The following is a 22,780-nucleotide window of genomic DNA, read 5'->3' on the forward strand; positions in this document are numbered from 1 at the left end:
CAGACAGGCACATGAACAAAACACACAAACACACACACAGAATTACTAGCTTTCGCAACCGATGGTTGCTTCTTCAGGAAGGAGAGCGAAAGACGAAAGGATGTGGGTTTTAAGGGAGAGGGTAAGGAGTTATTCCAATCCCAGGAGCGGAAAGACTTCCCTTAGGGGAAAAAAAAGGACAGGTGTACACTCGCACACACACACACACACACACACACACACACACATATCCATCCGCACATACACAGACACAAGCAGACATATTTAAAGGCAAATATAATATGTCTGCTTGTGTCTGTGTATGTGCGGATGGATATGTGTGTGTGTGTGTGTGTGTGCGAGTGTACACCTGTCCTTTTTTTTCCCCTAAGGGAAGTCTTTCCGCTCCTGGGATTGGAATAACTCCTTACCCTCTCCCTTAAAACCCACATCCTTTCGTCTTTCGCTCTCCTTCCTGAAGAAGCAACCATCGGTTGCGAAAGCTAGTAATTCTGTGTGTGTGTTTGTGTGTTTTGTTCATGTGCCTGTCTGCCGGCGCTTTCCCGCTTGGTAAGTCTTGGAATCTTTGTTTTTGATATATTTTTCCCATGTGGAAGTTTCTTTCTATTTTATTTACATGAACTTGTGTACTATAAACATTCTTCAAGCAGAATGGAGGTTGAGGGGTGGGGGGAGAGAGGGGTTGTACTATTGTTTGGATGGTTAGAAGTCAAATTGATGATGTGGAATCACTGTATACTGTCTGCGCCCAATCCCCATTCACACTGCACCCAATTATTTCCATAATGTCAGGATGCAGTGCTGTTACAGTCTACGTGAGTTACCTATGAGCCTTAATTTGTAGGCAGGTGTCATCTGCTAGTGTTGCTGACAGCAGACAATTGATATGAGGTGGATCTTCAATGTTTTGCATCATGAGAGTGGCTGATTGTCCTCATGTGGTAGCGGTTTGCCTACTTTGTTTCTTCATTGATCATTTGTTGTCCTCAGTGTCAATGTACTAGCTGAAAAAATAGGGTTAGATGTCTGCAAATGATGTAGCCCACAGATGCACAGTTGTGTTTCACGGTCTTTTACTTTCACTTTTCACCCCCCCCCCCCAAATAATATGTAGTTATTTGGCCAGTGCACTGTTTTTTAACTTTCCATAAGCCACATTAATAGTATGCAGGTGAACATCCACATATCGCAACAAGAGTTTCCTGTTGAACATCAACGAGCAGTAAAAACTTAACCACAAAGTTTACAGTTCTTGAAGAATAGAAAGGTATGTATGGAACAGACACTATCATTGTTTTAACACATGACCTAACTGTGTTACACTTATTTCACGGATAGATTGTTGTTGATCTAACCAACACAGGTTCCTCGTCTGAAACTCGGCCATGAACTGACTGTCTCATGACCAAAAATTGGGCCCTTATATATCCTCAAAATAATAGGGGCCAAAACTACACAGTTTAGAAGTAAAATTTACAGAAATTACAATTAAGACTTAACTTGTTAAGTCTTACATCAAAAAATTCATTCTTTTTAACCATTTCTTCTACTACAATAGTTAGGCTGAATTATTTGTTTAAATCATGAAATTAACAAATATAAGTACACAAACAATACTTTGGATAAAATTGTTAATTACTTTGGAATTAATGAAGAGCTGGTTTTGCTAACATGTTTTCTACTAGAGCCAAATGGATACTTTAAGATATTAGCATTTTGTCTTCCAAATGTTTATAATTAGTGAAGAATTTATATTTGTTTCTATGTCAACAATAGAATTTAAGTTACCAAACAATTACTGATTTTGCCTTATACTGAAAGATACTAACTATTAATAGTCAAAATAAATCAGAAAATCAATTACATACATAAAACTAAGCACAAAATTATATCTGGTGTTATATTCTTTAAAACTGAGTTCCAACCTTTCTCTTTTAGGAAAATGCAGATTCCATTCATGTATGTTGATGGCAATCAGATAAAATTGAAAAAATAAATTTTAAGGAGGCAGATAGCAAAACAAGAGGGAAAGTAAAACTATCCCAGCTTGCTTTGTCACATCACCCCCTCATTGGATTGACCAGACAGATATTGCAAATAGCTAGCTGGTCAATTCAATGACCACAAGTGATCCTAGAAATTGGGTTTAAAATCTACACACAAACAAATATTACATAAGAAATCTGACTAAAACTGCAGTACATATGTTTTTTCACATTTATACTAAATTGAACTGGCCATACAAAAACCCCATACAAAATAATTACATACAGTGTATTGTACAATATCACAAAATATCCACAAGTTATACTTTTAACAAAAATTTTGCATCTTCATCATAAGTGATGTCCTTTTCGGGTAAGCGAAGATTGCATTTGCAGATACATATCATTTGATACAAGTCCTGTGTGTTTGCTTCAAATAATAAATCCTCGTGAGTTGCAATAGAGGGAAAATTTCACTTGATCTATGTTTAATATGTTTCACAAGCACTTTCACACTTAATGAGATTTTACGCACTTTCTCACTAAGCTGTCTGCCCCTTCAACAGGTCCAAGTGCCAGTTAGTAAGGAAATGCAGTGCTATCAGTTCCCTTGAAGGTGGTTGTTCTCCACCACAGTACATGAAAAAAATTAGACAAACTATCTTACTTTAGTACGCTTATTTTTCTTCTAACTTAAGTCTAAGGAAAAAATGTTTAACACTAATGGCAAATGATACTCATTACATGATAAACAGATACATTATATAGTTCTAATAACATTACATACATACATCAATCCTTGTTCCATAGATCATGAATACATTTCGTAATGTTGTGTCACTTTAACATAAATTTTCTTTATCAATTAATCAATTAATTTTATTTATTTATTTTTACAGTCACTAGTTCATATCTAAGAATTCATCTATTGAGTAGAAGGAGCTGTCTTTCAGAAATTCTTTTAATTTGCTTTTAAATGTTGGTCAGCTATCTGTCAGACTTTTAATACTATTTGGTAAATGACCGAAGATTTTTGTGGCAGCATAATTTACCCCTTTCTATGCCAAAGTGAGATTTGTGAATATCCCAAGTTCCTTAAGTAATGGTCTGCAAGGTGATCGTGGGTGGGCTCCAGCTATTATTCTGATTACACGCTTTTGTGCAATGAATACTTTCTCTCTTAATGATGAATTGTCCCAAGATATGATGCCATTTGAAAACAGTGAATGAAAATAGGCATAGTAGGCTAATTTACTGATATGTTTATCACCAAAATTTGCAATAACCCTAATAGCATAAGTATCTGAGCGTAATCATTTCAGCAGATCATCAATGTGTTTCTTCCAATTCAATTTCTCATCAATGCACACATCCAGTAATTTTGAGTTTTCTGCCTTAGCAACAGACTTGTGTTCAAGTCTATATTTATCAATGGTCTTATGCCATTTACTGTACAGAATTGTATAAACTGTGTTTTCTCAAAATTTAGTGAGAGTCCATTGGCAGAGATCCTCTTAATAATTTTCTGAAAGACATTATTTGCAATTTCCTCAGCTGATTCTTGCTTCTTGGGTGTGATTACTATACTTGTATCATCAGCAGAAAGGACTAGCTTTTGCATCATCATGAATATAGAGAGGCAAGTCGTTAATATATATTTAGAACAATAAGGGGCCCAAGACAACCTGTGAGACACCATTCTTGATACCTCCCCAATTGGAGGGCTTTGCTGATTTTTGCAGACTATCTGAACCGTTAATTTCAACCTTCTGCATTCTTCCAGTTAAGTATGTATTAAACCATTTGTCTACTGTCCCACCCATACCACAGTACAAAAGCTTATCTAGAAGAATTTCATGATTCACAAAATCAAAAGCATTTGAGAGATCACAAAATATCCCAATGGGTGATGTTCGGTTATTCAGAGCATTTAATATTTGATCAGTGAAAGCATATATAGCATTTTCTGTTGAAAAACCTTTCAGAAAACCAAATTGACATTTTGTTAGTACTTCATTTTTACAAATACATGATGCTACTCTTGAATACATTACTTTTTCAAGAATTTTGGATAAAGCTGTCAGAATGGGATTGGGTGGTAGTTGTTAGCAACAGATCTATCCCCTTTTTTTTATGCAATGGTTTAACAATAACGTATTTCAGCCTATCTGGAAAAATGCCCTGTTTCAGTGAGCTACTACATATGTGGCTGAGAATCCTACTGATTTGTTGGGAACATACTTTAAGTACTCTGTTGGCAATGCCATCAATTCCATATGAGCTTTTACTTTAGAGTGAATTTATTATTTTCCTAATTTCAGTAGAAGAGGCAGATTGAATTCCAATTTTATCACATTGCGTAGGTACAGCCTCTTCCATATACTGCCTTGAATTTTCTAATGATTAGCTGGATCCTATTTTCTCTACAACACTTAAAAATGATTATTAAAAATTACAATAATTAGCACTAAAATTCACTGTAGTATGAAAGGTATGCACTTGTACAAATTTAAAATCAAGTACACATTTACACTACAAAACATTACTCTAAATCATAACTATCTGAAACTGGTTAAACTTGAAAGACTTTTGTTTCTTTCCCACTTGCAATATATCACCTAAAGTATGTACATTACCTGCAGTAAAAACTCATTACATCATGAAAAAAAAATTAGTCACCATCACATAACTTAATTACTATTCAAATCAAAATAAAGGAGATGGAAGTTGTACCAAATCATTGCCCTATTTCTCCACTCTGAGTACTACTCTCATTCATACAGAAAATTAAATTCTCAAAAAATGCTACCATTTAGTTTACCTGTCAGAATATTCACATCAGTCTAGCAGCACAGTTGTCAATTAATCAGCAAAATAACTTCTTTTCATTCCAGTATTACCACTTTAAGCTTATAATTCCTCAGAACACCAACAGAAGTTTTCAGACAACTTACAGATCCAATGCTGCAGCATTATATGACTTGTAAATATTGTTCTTTCTGTTAAGCTCTTATTCCCAGCTGCAGTGTCATGAATTGTATTATATAAACAGTACCCAAGGTTGCCTAGTTCAAAATTTGATCATCAAGATAGTTACACTACATTTGTTTGTATATAGTTACCTTTTTCATTACTCAAGCATGTCTGTCAGCTCCATTATTTTACTTACATTTCTTATCTTGTTAACTAGTGGAGTGCATTCTCAAAAAATATCCCTACTGCAGAGACAGGCTCCCTAACCATTAAGATCCTAACATTATTCATTGCTTTATTATTCCATTATTGTTTCATTATCTAATAAATAAACACCTGCTGTGCCTACCTAATGCAAAATTGATTCTACTGGAAAACACTCCACAGTAACAGATCCTTACACTAAGGCAACTTAACTCTAATTAACAATCAGATGAAATCATCACTTAGACAAACTATTATTTCACTGTAATCCAGCCTGAAGGGCGATGCTAATACATTCCACACACATTACTCCAGGCAAATACATTTAAAAGTTGTAATTCCTTAATGTCAGAAAAGACTGTACAATGACACACTTCTATAGGTAGACAGTTATCTCCATATACTGATTGCACTGAACCAAACACTCCCATTATACCCCAATTAATATTAAGATCTGGTATCCGAGATGGTTTATATTACACATTGTCTCTGCTGCAGCACAAAATGAGCTGGTTACTTCAGATGTTAATTATCCTCCACATGTGCTGACACCTTTCATTTTCAGTTTACCTTACCTCTTTGTTTGATAGGAGAAGAGTTTGACTACCTCAGGAAACATGAAAAATGAAGCAGACAGCTGGGGTAAGCATTATCGCCACATAATGAATCCAACACAGAGTGTTGAACCCCCTACTTACTAACTGCACAAGGAATTATTCCCAAATATTACATCACTACTGAGATTTTGAATCGCCAATAAATTACATTCCAACAGCTGTCCTGCCAATTCCATAGCTAATAGTACCTCTAGTTTCACACTCTTTGATAGCTTACCAGTAGCACCAATATTTTTTTCCCCATAAACATGCCTCACTACTATACTCTCTGTGTTCTTAATAGGTTCAAAAATGCCTGTGAAATGCCATTCAAATCTCTACCACTGTCCAGTAAACATTTAACATGTATACATTGTACACTTGCTGTTATTACAGGTTGTCACACTTCATTTTTACTTACCATGTGATCATCTTCACACAGCAAATCCTCATTAATCCTTTCCCTGGAAAAACTATCAACCTGCTTATCAAAATTATTATCAGACACAGTGAAATGACAGATAGCATGGTCTTCTTCCTCATTAGCACTCTCAAACTCTAACTCTTCATTAGGCCTAATATTATCATTGTTTATTCTTTCCTTACTTAACACATTGCCATCATTATCAATTGTAAATTCAAAAACCTCATCCTTATCACTACTAGATTTGTCACTATTATCATCATTACAACTGCTGTCAGATTCAGACCCACTTTCACTTTAACTATGATTTAGATTTTGTACCTCTTCCATCTTTTCCTCTATTTCAGCCAATTTTGAATCAACAGTTTTATTCATTTTTACCAGTGTTTCCTCTACCACTACTGCACACTTGGTTTCTAACTCAGTTTCTGAATCATTTTTAATCTGATTGATTTGGTTCTTAAGTTTAACCCTATTTTCAGCACATTGCTTCTCGGAAACCTCCACCTTCCTGCTATTGTCATCACAAAGTCTCTCTCTCTCTTCTACACATTTACTACTCAATGTTAATTTCCCATTAGTATTATGTACTACTTTCTGTGTACTCTTTCCCAACCTATTAGTGTCTTCTTTCAAACTATTGGTATTACTCAACATTTGCCTTAACATTGCTTCTACTCTTCCATTTGCCATAAACTTTTGCCCTAGCTGATTTCTGCTACTAGATTCCTTCTCCTTAACCTTAACGATCTCACCCACTACAGTATTTTTTGTCCATTTTGCTCTTTACAATAGGACCTTTGTCCACATCCTTCAAAGTTACATTCATGTCTGGTTTATAACTACAATCATCTACAGAACCATTCCCACTTAGGTCTTTCTGTTCACTTAAAAACGTATCCTCTACAGCTTTGTTCTCAGTCACGCTGTCTTTTTCGTTAAAGTCAATCATTATGAATCACTTCATACAAATCAGCTTTTGCTATGAAATTACATAATTCTCATTCACTCTTCTTCTGCTGCTCTGCTGCTGGTGCTGCGGTTGTGGTCCATCATCTTCAGGGCTGCGGCGAGTTGTAATTCTCTTGGCAAGGCATCTTGTTTACCTCCAGTCAGCTATGTCCATCTGCATGCTGATTGGCTGCTCTTGTACTCAATGGCTGCTTCCATAGAACCCGCTCGCTGATTGGCTGTTGCACTTTCTTCGTTATGAAAACCCAGCACTGATTGTCTGTATCATCTCTTCCATTTAAATCCCTGTAAACCACTTGAGTTCACGCTTCACTGTCAAAGTTATTGTTCTAGTTTAGTGTGCCCACATACAATATTCCTCATGTCAGGGCACCATATGGATGGTTCACCTACTTTGTTTCTTCTTTGGTCATTTCTTGTCCTTGGTGTCGATCTACTGGCTGAAAAAATAGGGTTTAGATATGCAACTACTGTCTATTGCAATGATTGAACATCTACAAGCAGTAGAAACCTAACCACCAAGTTCACAATTCTTGAAGAATAGAAAGCTACGTATGGAGCAGACACTATCTTTGTTTTAAACCATGGCCTAATAGTGTTACACTTATTTCACAGATGCATGCAGGAACACAGGTTCCTCGTCTGAAACTCGGCCATGGACTGACTATCTCATGACCAAAAATTAGGCCCTTATATATCCACACAATAGTAGGGGCCCAAACCACACATTGTTCAATGTTAAATTTATAGAAATTACAATTAAATCTTAACTCATTAAATTAACTGTATACATTCAAAAATTTGTTCTTTTTAACAGTTTCTTCTACTACAAGAATTAGGTCGAATTATGTGTTTAAATCATGAAATTAACAAATACAAGTACTCAAACAATACTTTGAATAAACCTGTTAATTACTTTGGAATTAATGAAGAGCTGATTTTGCTAACATGTTTTCGACTAGAGCCAAATAGATAAGACTACTACATTTCGTTTCCAAACATTTATAATTAGTGCAGAATTTATAGTTGTTTGTATGTCAACAATAGAATTTAAGTTACCAAACAATTATTGATTTTGCCCTATACTGAAAGATACTAATTAGTAATAGTCAAAATAAATTAGAAAATCAATTTCATACAAAAACTAAGCACGAAATTAGATCTGGTGTTATATTCTTTAAAACTCAGGACCGACATTTCTGTTTTATGAAAATGCAGATTCTATTCACATATGTTAATGGTCATCAGTTAAAATTGAAAAAATTAATTTTAAGGTGGCAGATAGCAAAACAAGAGGGGAAGTAAAAATATCCCAGCTTGCTTCATCACAAAGTTATCATTGTGGTGTATGCCAGTTTGGTGGACTACTTTGTGTTGTTGCCATAAAGGGTCAACATGCACAAAGTCTAAGCTTAAAATGATTCTTCAAGGCATGTTAACAGATTGGATGATGTGCAGAAGCTGCCTCGTCCCACTCACAACTAGGGACATGGCATGCTCAACTGAAATGTACTGTTGACACAGGTTTAGTTTCATACCTATTACACAGTTATCAGTACCCAATGATTTCATGTGGTCAGAAAAGAATTGAGAAAGAGGTTTTTGATTAAAAATACACGAACTGCTTAGCCTTGAGGACATCAGACACTTTTTGTGACTAGTTTGGGTGAATCAAGAACACTATCAAGTCAGCACAAATTTTTATACTGATAAAGGACACTAACAAGTTTTTAGTACTTATATTTTATCACCATTGTACCTAGAGCTTTTTAGTGCCAAATTATCTTTTAAATTTCCTTATAAGTAGCATTGGCAAAACTTATATCTGTAAGTGGTGTAGAATATTCCTGTAAAAGTAAATCTATTGGGTCTGCTTCTAGTGGTCCACTTTTAGTCTACTTCTTTTTTGCTACAGTTAAGAATTCATTACATTTAGTGGCCCATAACTTGAGTCTTGAATCTTTCTTATATGTACATACTCACAGTCATCAGCAAAAACCAAAACAGGTCTTTAAACTGTGTGCTGTGTCATTGGACATTAGTGTATGGAGTGGTACATTCATAGTGCTTTTCATTAGTCTTTATCTTTTCATATTATGTTAGTTATCATAACTACAAGTACAGCATACTGCTTTGGCACTGAACAGACACTAAACGATTCAGTGCAGTACATGCCATGCCATCACAATGTGTATATCTACATCCACATCGGTATATCAGTATGGAAAGATTAGATGGCTTCTCACCACATAGAGATCCACCCCCAGTAACTGAGTGGTCAGCGCGACAAAATGTCAATCCTAAGGGCCTGGGTTTGATTCCTGGCTGGGTCGGTGATTTTCACCACTCAGGGACTGGGTGTTGTGCTGCCATAATCATTGTCATTTCATTCCCGTTGATGCACAAGTCACCGAAGTGGCATCAAATCGAAAGACTTGCACCTGGCGAATGGTCCACCCAATGGTAGGCCCTTTGTCACATGATGATGACCACATAGAGGAAGTGTTGAGTCACAGACAGGCACAGTGAAAAAGAAATGATAGATATATTCAGCTATCAGACTAACAAGGGAAGGCCTCAGACACGGCCAACCGATTTGACTGAAATTTGGCAGGTCACTTGTATACAACCTCAGGGTGTATACGAACCAGGACAACTGGGAGATCTGGGAAAAACCCAGGAATTTTTTCATCCAGCAGAAAACCAGGAAAAACCTGGTAATTTTTCATTGTTTTAGTTTTCAGTTAAATTTTTGTGATTTTGGCTTGTAAGAACCAATACTCTGACGAAAGATATTACTGTACCCCACATCTGCAGAATAATGCTGCAGCAACAAAACATGAATGACAGAAAAAAAAGAAAAAATGCCATATACAACAATAAAACACAGTGCTCATACAATCGTCTGCCAACAGCATAGTGTGTCAAAAGGCTTAAGGAAGACTATGCAATGCTTCCTAACAACAAATTGCCTCTGATGAGCATGAAATGTCAGCTGTTTATATTAGATTCGTTTGAGCAGTTGTGGGCACACTCTTGTGCATGCACAGTTGAGTCACATATGACTACTACCTTCTCCTGTTTCTGGCTACAGATGTGTGGCTGGGCGCCACTATCTAGTACTTCCGCTGTTCGGAAATATCTTAGATCAGGGGCTGATGCACAGAGCAGTCTGAGCTGTAGTGGGGAGGTGGGTAGTCTCCATGTGACCTGTGTTTACATTTAGTGATTTTGCTGTTTCCTCTTCATTTATTGCTCTCACATTAAATGAAAACGAAATGGATTTCTGTGGCCAGGAGCTATCAAATGAATTAAAATACATTTGCATAATTATGGAAGGCTAAAATATGTTATTAGTTTCAGGTTTTATATCCATCTTTCTGACGGTCAAGCATTAATCGCCTTGCAAAACAATGAAGTTATTTTTTGTCAGTTTGCTAAAGAGATTTGGCTTTTATTAATCTTTTGCTCTGAGGCAGTCAATTTATTTGAGATGAAGTGTTTATTCCACACTGTTGGCTAGTTTCAATTGTTCACTGCATTTCAAGCTCATGTTTTCCGTCTTCTAGCTCGTGTGGCATTATGCCATAATAAAGAACCAAACATGAGATAACACAGTACTGGTACTCAAGAAAATGTACATCCAATTCTGGATATACGAATGTGCACTTTAATCTAAATTATGCATTTTAGTATGGTTCACGAAATTCCGATGCTCTTGAAATATCCTCAGATGTCATGTTTCTTTTATGACATAATGCAAGATCTTTTAATGTTCTACACGTACGAACATGCAAGCTTCCTGCATCATCGTAGCTGTGTAAGCACAGTGACACCTGTTACCTGGTGCTCTCTGGCAACTGCTGAGGCGAACCTATTTCTAACAGGTCACGGGAAAACATTGCGAATGGTGGTTTCAAAAACATTACTTTCAAAATAAGTTTCCTTTTTATGCAAGATGAACTATGTGCGAGAATGTACGATGAATTTATTAAATAACAGAGCCTTTGACTCTCATTTAAAAATCGACTCTTTGAGGATGACCATCTAGAAGATTTTTTAGCCCAGAAGATCAGACATTTACGTCGTTATTAAAAATTTTACTGGCATTATTGTGTGATGTATCTTAAAGTGTAATAAGTGCAAAAAAAATCAACATTATATGTGGAAGTTTAGCTTCTCTTGCAGTGTATTAATGTTAGAGACCAATATTGTATGTGAAAGCTTTGTTTTTCTTGTAGCAACACTATGTATATTAATTTAAATGATTAACTTTTCTTATTTGTGTGTTCACACTTCTTAAGAGTGATCTTGCTATTGGCTGACTACATCATATGTACTGTGCTGTTATCAGCTGGTGAAATCATGTGACATGAGCTTATGACTGGCTTAGAAAAGAGCGTCCCAATCTCGATTTCTATGCTTTGTAAAGTAACATGTGTTGTTCAGTGGAATTCGAATTTATACCTTCGTAACATGAAAATAAGCACCGTTCTTGCTGCTGCACATTAAAGATCTTTTGAAGATGTGTTTTTCCCCCCTGAGTTTAATTTTCTAAAGTGCTTGGAAATTCTACTATAAACATTCAAAGGATTGATAAGTTTTACAGTGCCAAAGAAAAGTATACTGTCACTTAACATGGAAAAACAGTATTTTCACCCGGGAGAAAGTGTATTTTCTACTGGGAAAAATCCGGGAATTTTTTTCCTTTTCCATGTATACACCCTGAACCTAAAACAAAGGACTCTCAGATATTTTGGCTCAACATCTTCCCATTTTTGAGAAAATCATGCCTAAAGGTTATGATGAGCAATCAACTCAAAATTGGCATGATCAATAGATAATTATAAATAGAGCATTTTTCATCATAAGGTATAGGATCCATAAATGCACATTTTTTCAGAAATTGAGGAAAGAAACTTTTACAACTGCTGCTTATGTACCCACATAGTAAACGCTTTCCACTGAGAGATGCATCTGTGTTGACTGCATGCGAAGCATGAGCTTGCCTTGTTTACATTCTGACAGACGTTGCTTAAGTGCCGGCTTACCGTGTACGATCCATAGTGAACCGTTATTGTAAATCTACACTCCGATTTACTTTCTGCAATGATTATGCCCGACCCAAAGCACTAGAGGTGAAGCATTTTCTGCGAGAGGAAGTGAAGATTCCAGTGACCATGTTAAAATCTATGTTAAAATCATTAATGACATGGCTTGCGAACACATCCTACGTGAGACCAAACAGGGGCTCCACTTCTGTCATACTGACGGCAATGTGGGGGAGGTAACTGTCGACCATGCAGGCTTAGGTATGCAAACAATACGCATTTTTGAATTGCCATTCGAACTTCCTGCTGAGGAACTCGTCGCGGCACTCCGCCCATACGGCACAGTCCATGGCCACACTGCGGAAAAGTGGACACAGTTTCCGAAGTATCCTGTCCTAAACAGGTTTCAACAGGTCACCATTGATCTCCGAAGCCACATCCCGACCTACTTACAGATCTGCGGTTGCCGTGCAATAATCATATACGACGGCCAGCCTTGGACATGATCCGGGTGCTGAAAACAAGACCACCTTAGATCCAAATGCCTACAACGGTGTATTACGCAACTTCCAACTGCTAAAGAACCACCCATGTCGCAACCTACAGTGCTATCAGTGACCTACACCACTGCTCTAGCTTCTCCTACCGCTTTGAAACATCACCCGGACACCACCAACGAGCCCGACCAGACATCGAGGGAGAGCGTCTCAGACAGCCCACCGCCTTGACCGGCCATCGAGACCGCTCCAACAATGCTGACGCAACTGGGCGCTGACCCTGACCTCGGCAACATAATGGATATTGACTCGCTCATAGTTCCTACTGTGGCATTCCTGCTAGAGCGACGTGATTCCCTTCCTTCGTCAGACACGGAGGGTCACGGCAAGGAAACAACATTCTCCTAAACATTGCAAGCAAAGATGTCACACAGTTTCCAGCCAAGAGGAGATGTTGCAAGTCGAGGAGGATGTAACTGTTGACCAGCAAGAGGCCTCAAAACCCGCTACTGCTGACGAAGATGTTACGAGCGCAGAGACATCCACTGGTGTGCCTGTGGCCCCTGCTGATGCTGAACTAAATCATGAACATATTACAGGCGACACTACACCACACACCATTACAAAATCCTCTGCAGATGAAATGGATGATACACCGGTGCCCGCTTCCATGGCGTGGCATGAGGAGGAGGTCGAGGAGCAGGACTCGTTATGGGACCCTGCGCCGTCAGGGCCGAACCACTAATCATATTCTCCGCAGAATCCCCTGCAGGCCAGTGGGATAACATTCCGCTGTGACGCTCACGGCTTTGCGTGGATGGCAGAGTGGACCAGCCTGCAGCAGTCCGCCACCAGGCCTATCGGATAGCAACCATCAACACCAATAACATCCGTTCCTGGGTGAAAATACGCCTTGTGCAGGAGATGTTCTGGGCTTCGGATATCGATTTCGCCCTTCTGCAGGAAGTTCACTTGGCTAGTCTCCCGGATATCAATGGCTATACCGCCCACGCCTCCGCTAGTGATCCTATAGGGCGCGGAGTGGCCATCTATGTCGCCACGGGATATCTGTGACCGACGTTGCCTTCCTTCCATCAGCTCGGGGCATGGCACTTACTGCCATGGGGACATGCATCATTAATGTATACACTCCCTCAGGCACCAACCGATGGCATGAAAGAGTGTAGTTTTATTCCGAGGAAATCGCTCCCCTGTTTTTAGGGCATTATGACCACTGCCTATTAGGAGGTGATTTCAACTGCATTCTGCATCACAAAGACAAGATTCCCCACTACACTACATGTCAGGAACTACATATAGTGGTGCGAGACCTCCTGCTTCACAATACCTGGGAAGTTCAACATGGACACCGTTCTGGCCATACCTTACTTACCAGTCATTCCACAAGCCAACTAGACAGAATATATGCCTCACAAACTCTTAGATCTTCAATACGGGGCGCCAAACGCTGGCCACTGGCCTTTTCCGACCATTGCGGTTACATCTGTATGGTCCTCCTTCTGCCGCAATCAGTATGGCGCAGCCGTGCACCATGGAAACTCAACACTTCTCACCTGCATGACCTGGCAGGTCGCCAACAAGTCACTGAAACGTGGGCAGCCTGCAAACGACGCCTTCCCCCCTACCGCTCGACATTGACATGGTGGTTGGACTGCGCCAAGCTGGCAATCTGGAGGACACTGATGAGATACGGGAAGGACATGGCCGACTGGCATCGCGACACTGTTGACTTCAATTATGGGATTCTCCACGATCTGTATGCTCAACCGCCAACCCCAGACAAACAGTTGGAATAGCAAAGAACTAAGGTGAAGATAATTGCGCTGGCACACTGGAAATTGCAAGGGGTGGTGATACGGACACGACACCATGATCACACGAGTTTAGAAATTCCATCCATGCATCATATAGTGTCCGACGAGTGATGGTGTTGTCGCAGATCATGAGCACTTTGACCACGCCTCATGGCACGCAGGTGACCACTCAGAATGCCATCGTCCACGCATTCGTCGAGCACTACCGTCATACTTATAGTGAAGGAGATGCTGAAACTGCAGCATATGACTCCATTTTGCATTACCTCACATGCACCCTCCCCCACATGAAGGCGGATGCTTTGACAGTGGGGTCACGCAAGATGAAGTCAACAATGCAATCACCAAGGGTGCTGTCAACAGATTGCCTGGCATTAATGGCTTACCGATAGAGTTTTACCTTACCTTTTGGGACCTTGTGGTACCACAGTGGATGACTATGTATCAAGAACTGATGACATCTGATCAAGCAATCCCACCTGCTTTTGCTAAGGGCATAATCATACCAGTCCACAAACCAGCCTGTGGTTTGATGGTCACGAGTTACAGACGCTCACCCCACTCAATGTTGATTACAAGATTTTCGTGCACTTACTGGCACTGTGGCTCTGAACAATACTCCCTCATATCCTCTTGCCAGAGGAAAAGACGCCTGGAGGACAGGTTAACATACAGACTGCCACATAGGAATGCCGTGACTTAATTGCGATGGCGGCAGCCTACAGACTCCATGCAGTGGTCATCACTATAGACTTTGACAGCGCCTTTGATAAAGTGCGTCATCTTTTCCTGTTTTCAGTGGCAGCCCAAATGGGCATCACCCCTCCATTTCTTGATGCCATATGGCGTCTTTACAACAGTGCCAGTTCACGTGTCCAAGTCAATGGATGTTTAGCAGGGCCGGTACCTATCTGCTGTTCAATACAGCAGGGGTGCCCCCTCTCTCCCGTCCTGTATGCCATTGCCCTTGAGCCCCTCATTGGTGGGTTGACGACCAAGCTCTTTGGCCTCACCCTACGACAACACACTTTTCACTGTCGGGCATATGCTGATGACCTCCTCCTCCTCCTCATTTGCTCCGGCTCTGAGATTTGAGCAGTCCTCGAATTGATTACCCGTTACGGGGCTGCTGCTGGCAGTAACATGAATGTCGCCAAATCTTCTGCAATGCACATTGGGCGATGCCTCCAGGAGGGTGAAGTGGCACCCCTGCCACTTGTGGGAACTTTCCAGTACTTGGGCATTACCTTTATCCCCAAGGTCACATGCACAGTGGCAACGAATTACCGTTGCCTGTTACATGTCATCTGCAATGATGTCCACCAGAACCTCTTGTGCCGCCAGGACACACTTCAATGGGTTGACTTTCTTAATCTTTATGTGGCATCAAAATTGGTCAACATTGCACAAGTTCTGCCTCTGCCAACTGCAATTGGGCGCAACCTTCAGGCGGCTTTTGGATATTATCTCATGGCTGGTTCCATATTTAAAGTCCATTATAAGACACTTGCCCTACACCCACGGGATGGTGGCATCAGGCTCATCAATGTCCGTTTGCGAGCTGCAGCCTTGTACATGAGTACCATGAGAAAACAGTGGATGGACCAGGGTACATCTCTAACACGCAGCTTGCGGGAGGTCCTCCTACCTGCTTCCACCTCACCACCGGTGTCTGTCGACCATATCATGCATCATTTGTCTCATATTTTGACCTATTTCATCGACTACAGTTACATACATACCAGTCTCCCAGGTACTTGCCCACCCAGGACTAAGGATTTTTACAGCCTGCTGCTGTGCTGTGTTCCCTGGAATGTGATGGAGACCAAACATCCCTCCATCCAGTGGCCCATAGTGTGGACTACCGTCCACCAACCCTTCCTCCCTACGAATGTCCGGGCACTGTGGTATCACATAGTCAACAGGAAATTTGCCATGAAGCAGCGACTGCACAACATTGGCTTGTGAGAATCCCCTCTTTGTCTCCTTTTCCAGCAACTGGACACTGATGAACACCATCTGACATGCACCTCTTCGCAAGATGTATGGCACTTTGTCGAGAAAATCATTGCCTGATATATCCAGGTGCCACCAGAAACAATCAAACCTAGAATGTTTCTATACCCAGAGGACAGACATTTTCCCGCCGCCAAATGTCACGATATTACATGGGTCAAAGGGTGGGTGGTCGCTTATCTCTTTCATGAGGGACCTAAATCCCTCCTCGACTTCTGGACCTATTTACAAACAGCACATGCAGCTCTCAAAAACACGCTACGTTACCGAACATTATTTGCTAACTATCTTCGAGTGGTCTTTGTTAGACCTCCACTAAGTTTGGTGGTGCCTGGCTCAGACGGCAACTACCCCTCCTCCTCTGGCAGTTCCTGAGTTTAAGCGGCCTATGATCGATTGTACTTCTGACCTCCACGGATGGGAGAGTGCGTCGCAGATTGCACGGATTTTATTTCTTTTTGCTTTTCCTTTTTCTTTACCCACAATTTATATTTTGTTTTTCTCTTTAACTGATGTGTTCACATAATTTCCTGGTAATAGTGAATATTTTAAAAACACAATGCAAATAAATAAATAAATAACAACAACCCCTTCCACTTCTGTTGATTCCTGTGTCTCCCACTTTCCTAAGCACCACAGGATCAAGTGGTGGTGTGGTGAGGGGGACACTGTGGCCAGGCTTCGGGTTTCAACCCCTGCTCACTTTGCCCCCCGAGCCCCCATCAGTCCACTACCCCCAATAACGGCCAAGGTAACTGGATGGGAAGCAGAGAACTCAGGTTCAAATCTCGAGGGAACCTAGCAGATGTTATTCTTTTTGTTTGTATTTTTCCATATCTCAACTGATAAGGATAGGAGGGGTAATAATGTACGTAAATAAATAAGGAATGATAAAAAGGTAGGCAAATAAATTTCTCAAACTTCTTGAGCTAGTAAACAACTAAAATGTTACTCCTGGTCATTTTACAATGGCTCTTCCAGTCACTTCTATGTGTCCTTACTTTTATTTGAACAACTAGATGGATGGTACTTGTCATATAAACATCTGAAACAAATATACTTGCGGCACGAAGAACATCTAATGAATGCAATCTTTTGACAGCTACACTGTTCCTTCTGTACAGTAGGAAGAAAACAAACTTGGTGCACATTTAAAAATATGCCTTTTGTTGGTATTAATATTGATGCATAACATGCATATGATATTATTGCCGAAAAAATTGATGCTGAAAGTTGGTTGTGAATTATGCTCTGAATAGTTATGGACATCCACGCAGTTGTGCAATTCCTACTTGGTTTCCAGAAGCACGTTGCAATTCTGAAACCTCGAAATAAAGTTTTTAACCTGATGATAGAAATAACCATCACACATCTTGCACAGAGATGCATAGTTTAGCGGCGGTATTACTTTTACCGTGCATGTCTGCTGACCCTTGTCATCTATAAACATGGTATCATACATTAGAGTATTAGTTTGTTCACCCCAGGAATCCCATATTAGACAAAACTTGTTATCAGCAACATATGGTTTTAAAACATTCTCAAAAAATGTTCTGCAAATTGCATTTGTCAATTTCCTGGATTTGGAGCAAATAATGTAAACATTTTTCAATTAGTCATTTAAGCAATTGACCTCTTCTGTAAGCCAAGGACCAAATGTAACATTCATTTCTTGCAAACACACGAAAACCTTAGGCAACACTTTTTCAGAGACTGAGATGGCATATTGCACTGTGTACAAATTGTCTCTCTCTCTCTCTCTCTCTCTCTCTCTCTCTCTCTCTCTCTCTCTCTCTCTCTCTCTTTTTACCACATGTGACAGGGTTTGTTTTTCTCCATTATGCAATAACATATGTTGAACATTCACCTGATATTCACATCCTGTTTGATCAGTGTTATCGTGTAATCACAATTAAAACTGATCATAAGTGACCCCATTTGTGTGCTGAAAAGAGCCACTACTTTCTGTATATCTTTTATATTTTCTACCTCCTTGTGGGAGATGTATTTAGTGACAAGCCATTGACAAATGTTATATTCCAATTTAAAATTCCTTGCCAAGGTAATGATGCAGCAAACATAAAATCCTTGTAGGTTGTATATTGAAGTGCTGAAGTGCTGCACCTGCAGGCCACTTCTGGAGTATTCTCATTGTTACATTCTCATTATAATGACGAGGCTTGACACATCAGTTGTATGTCCACTAATTTATTGCCTGGTATTTGTCATATCTCGTTCCTCTTTTAACGATATCATTTTCCCACAATTTTAAGTTCTTCTTGCTTTTCAGGGCTGTTTTTGCTCCATTCTTTTGGAGTGTTTGTAGGTTCCAATTTGGATGATTCCTGGCTAGCGCTACCACCTTTACTTTTACTTCAAGGGGTATAGTGCTGTAGTTCAATCGTTTAACAACAGAGGAAGCACAGATTGCCTGTGATATGGATATTTTCAAAGTGTTATGACCATTTTGTGATTCATTAGTCTGATATCTTCCATTGAATCACCTTCTGCTTCGCCTTAATGGCATACTTCTTCAGTATCAACAAAAGTCATTTCGTTCATCAGCTCCAAAAATTGCTCTACAATAGCCACTCCTATCAATCTGGAATGTCAAGAAACAGAACTGCCTGCATCTGGTAATGCATTGATAAGAGATCTGTCTTGCAACACTTTAAAAAACCAAAACACAGCATCAGTAGCTTTCCACTTGCTTTCGTCTGTGACAGACTTCCAACTGAATAATTCAGCACTGGTTGTAGGGTGTACATCCTCCATTATTCAGATCATGCAACTGAAAGATATGACCCAACAAACATAAACAGAAAAGCTAATTACTACAGACTACAAACAGTAAAAGTCATATGTTATTTCTGGGAGAAGACTGTACCCTTTCACAAAACGTATTCGGCAGATTAACAATGAAAAATTGTTACATGTGTCCTCGAGGTGTGGCAGCTTAATGACAGAAAACAACTCTTTCCAATTGACTTCTATAAGGTTCTTGCTGGACACCCTCACTCTTCAAGGTTCGCAACTACAACCAGAACAACATAACTCACCCTACATGCATTCTGTTCTGTGCCTCACTGTAAACAAACATTGCGCAGTTATCTCTGGCCTCTCAAGAGGAATTTGCATCACTTTTACTTGGAGTTGGTTGCATGTGACAAGACTTAAAAGTTTAATTCTTTACTAATTCATGTCATTTAGGAAATTAGTTTGCCTACCTTATTACTATTATTATTGTATGTTGAGTTGTGTACTTTATTAACCCTCCTATCCTTACGAATTCTGATACAAAAAACTACAATTTAAAAAAAATGAAAACAGTTTCCTTGACATTTGAACCTGGGTTCTCCACTTCCCAGCCAGTTACCTTGGCCATTACGCTATCTATTGACCTCACCAATTTTGAGTTAATTGCTCATCATAACTTTAGGGGTGATTTTCACAAAAGTGAGGGGACAGGGGTGTTGAGCAAAAATATCTCAGAGTCCTTTGCTTTTGGTTGTATACAAACGACCTGCCAAATCTGAGCCAAATTGGTTGGCCATGTCTAAGGCCTTTTCCTTGTAAGTCCTTTGTCAGACAGAGAGAACTCACACACACCTGGCTACTGTTATCTGTGGGTGCTAAAGACACTATGCATCCATATCCATATCCATATTCTGTTAAATGGATGGCAGAGGATACATCTCATTCTATGACATATTAGGGTTTTCGCCCCATTCCTTTTGTGCTCAGCGTGTGAGTATACTAACTCCTTAAACGGCACTGTGCACACTGTAATTAGTCTGCCCTTCTCTTCACGTTTCATATGGAAGTAGTATGTAGAGCACTGGAGTACATCCCTAGATACCTCACTTAATACAGGTTCTTGAAACTTTGTAAGTAGACTTTCATGATAAGCTGAAATGAAACATGATTAATCCAACTATTTAACATGCTACAGACATGCCTCATTATCTTATTATCAAAAATATATAATCATGATTGCCTACAAGTGTATATAAATTTATCAACTTTTACAGTGCACAAAAGCTTTCATACACTTAATATTACAGATATACAGTCTCAAACCAGAAACATAGCAGTGTCACTGTTTTCACTTTAAATTAATTGATTCAGGAGGCTTAAATTTCTGAAATTCAAAAGCTGCTTATTAATTAATTAATTAAGATATGACTTCAAGACACCATCCATTTTTATACCTTCCAATATTTTTAAATTCTGTTCTGAGAATGCTGAAGCCCTAATTTTTCTGAAGATCTTAGATTTTCTACATTTTAAGTTTTAAAAGACATATTAAAATTTTAAACTTTTCGTAAATCTCTGTGTATGAAAGGAAATGTCCTGACTGATTGACTTACTGACTGACTCATCATTGCCCAGCCCAAGCTGCTAAGCATACATACCTGAAATTTGAAGAGGATATTGATCTTATACTGTAGGCATTGCTTAAGAAGAGATTTTTCAAAATTCCATCTGTAATGGGTTGAAATAAGGGATGAAAGAGGTTTTGAAAATACTTCACTATTAAGGCAATTTTGGAGCTATAACTTTGAAAATTGGTATTTGGTGTCTTGGCCAGAAAGAAAGAAATATGTGATTCATCATTTTTCTTCAGGTTGGAGGGGGGAAAGGAGAGGAGTAGTCAGTGAAAGTTTTTTTAATAAATTGTTGTTAAAGAACTAATAAAACTTTTAAAGCTATGTCCATGAAAACTGTTATTTGAGTTCTTGGTCAGAAATAAAAAAAGAAAACTGTGTTTCAGTGTATTTTGAAATACAATCCTTAAGAAGTTGATATATGGGAGGAAATTTCATTATGAAAACATTTTTTATAGTTAAATCTATGAAAATTTCAATTTGGCTTCTTGGTTGGAAATAAAAAATTACATGATTAAAGCGTTTTTGGAAATTCATCTCCTAATGGGGTGAAATAGAACCTGACTGATTCATGCCTCATCATTGCCAAATCCAAACTGCTAAGGAAAGAAACTTAAAATTTGGAGAGGGTGCTGATTTTTATACTGTAGGCACTAATGTAGGTTACTACAAGTATTGTCTGCCAGGACACTAAATACGAAATGTGCAGTAGGAGTTCCAACAGAGGCCTGAAGTTACTTCTGCATTTGTTAATGAGTCTCCAACCAAGGCAACATGTTGCATCATTGGTACCTAGAAATTCTGAAGCCATCCACAAATTTTGTATGATACTCCTCATGATCATACTTTTATAAATAAGCAAACATGTGGTACTGAGTCAAATGCTTTTCAGAAGTCAAGAAATGCTGCATCTCCTCAACTGCCTTGATCACGTGTTTCATGGCATCGCATGAGGAATGTTCAAATTGTGTTTCACATGACTGATGTTTTCTGAATCTGTGCTGGATAGTGTAGAGGTCATTCTGTTCAGTATGCCTCATTATGTTTTAGTTCAGAATATGCTCTACATGCCTGCATATTATATAGCCCCTTCTCATTATTAAATTATTTGTGTACCACTGCAATATGCCTAAATATAATTACTGCTTATTGTGGCTTAAGTTTTTGAAAGTATGATACACACTTTTCTTTTCCCACAGAAATCCTAATTCTGAAGAACATAATTTTGGCTGGACACCAACTAGTTCAACAGGAGCACAGATAGACCTCCTGGAAATTAATAGTCCTACAAACTATAACATGACAGAGGATTCAGACCTTGGACATCTTAACTTTTGGAACAAAATTCCAGACCAGAGAGCTAAATACTTTCATTCACCATCTTAAAAACATCAGAAAACAACCAGAAATCCATTACATGTCACTACAGTTATTCTAAGTTAATGCAGAGGTGATATAATATTTAATGTTATATTTCAGCAGTTTGTCTGAGCCCATTTGTCACTTACTCATAGTACCAGAAAGTTATTGAGTAGTGTATGACATTTGTTATTACATGATAAAGATGAATGGTAATGAAGAATGGGAAAGGTTCATTTATTTTATTTTATTAAAATGGATGACAGGTGTGTAGTTTGGATGCTAATGAATAGAAAAGTATTCATTTATGAAAAGTAAACTCTATTACATGGTAATTCATTCCATCTGGAATTAAATAATGATCCCTAAATTTTCAAAAATAAGAATTTCTTCATCTAAAATAGAAGGGAATGCAAATAGCAGAGATAACAGGTGACTGATTAAATTTTCATGTCAGCCTACACCTGACACTGAGGCACC

The 22,780-nt window shown here is 38.9% G+C and overlaps 1 protein-coding gene across 1 annotated transcript in view; it reads left to right on the forward strand.

Annotated features, from left to right (window-relative positions):
• The window catches only part of LOC126281368 (esterase FE4-like), a 134,861-nt gene extending 112,327 nt beyond the window's left edge, over window positions 1-22,534 (forward strand). Inside the window, exon 10 of the mRNA XM_049980325.1 lies at window positions 22,141-22,534. Coding sequence (XP_049836282.1) covers window positions 22,141-22,327 — 187 coding nt within the window. The 3' untranslated portion in view covers window positions 22,328-22,534. The remainder of the gene's footprint in view (window positions 1-22,140) is intronic.
• The last annotated feature ends 246 nt before the right edge of the window (window positions 22,535-22,780 follow it).

This window comes from Schistocerca gregaria, chromosome 1, assembly GCF_023897955.1.
Source record: "Schistocerca gregaria isolate iqSchGreg1 chromosome 1, iqSchGreg1.2, whole genome shotgun sequence".
NCBI classification, from domain to species: Eukaryota; Metazoa; Arthropoda; class Insecta; order Orthoptera; family Acrididae; genus Schistocerca; species Schistocerca gregaria.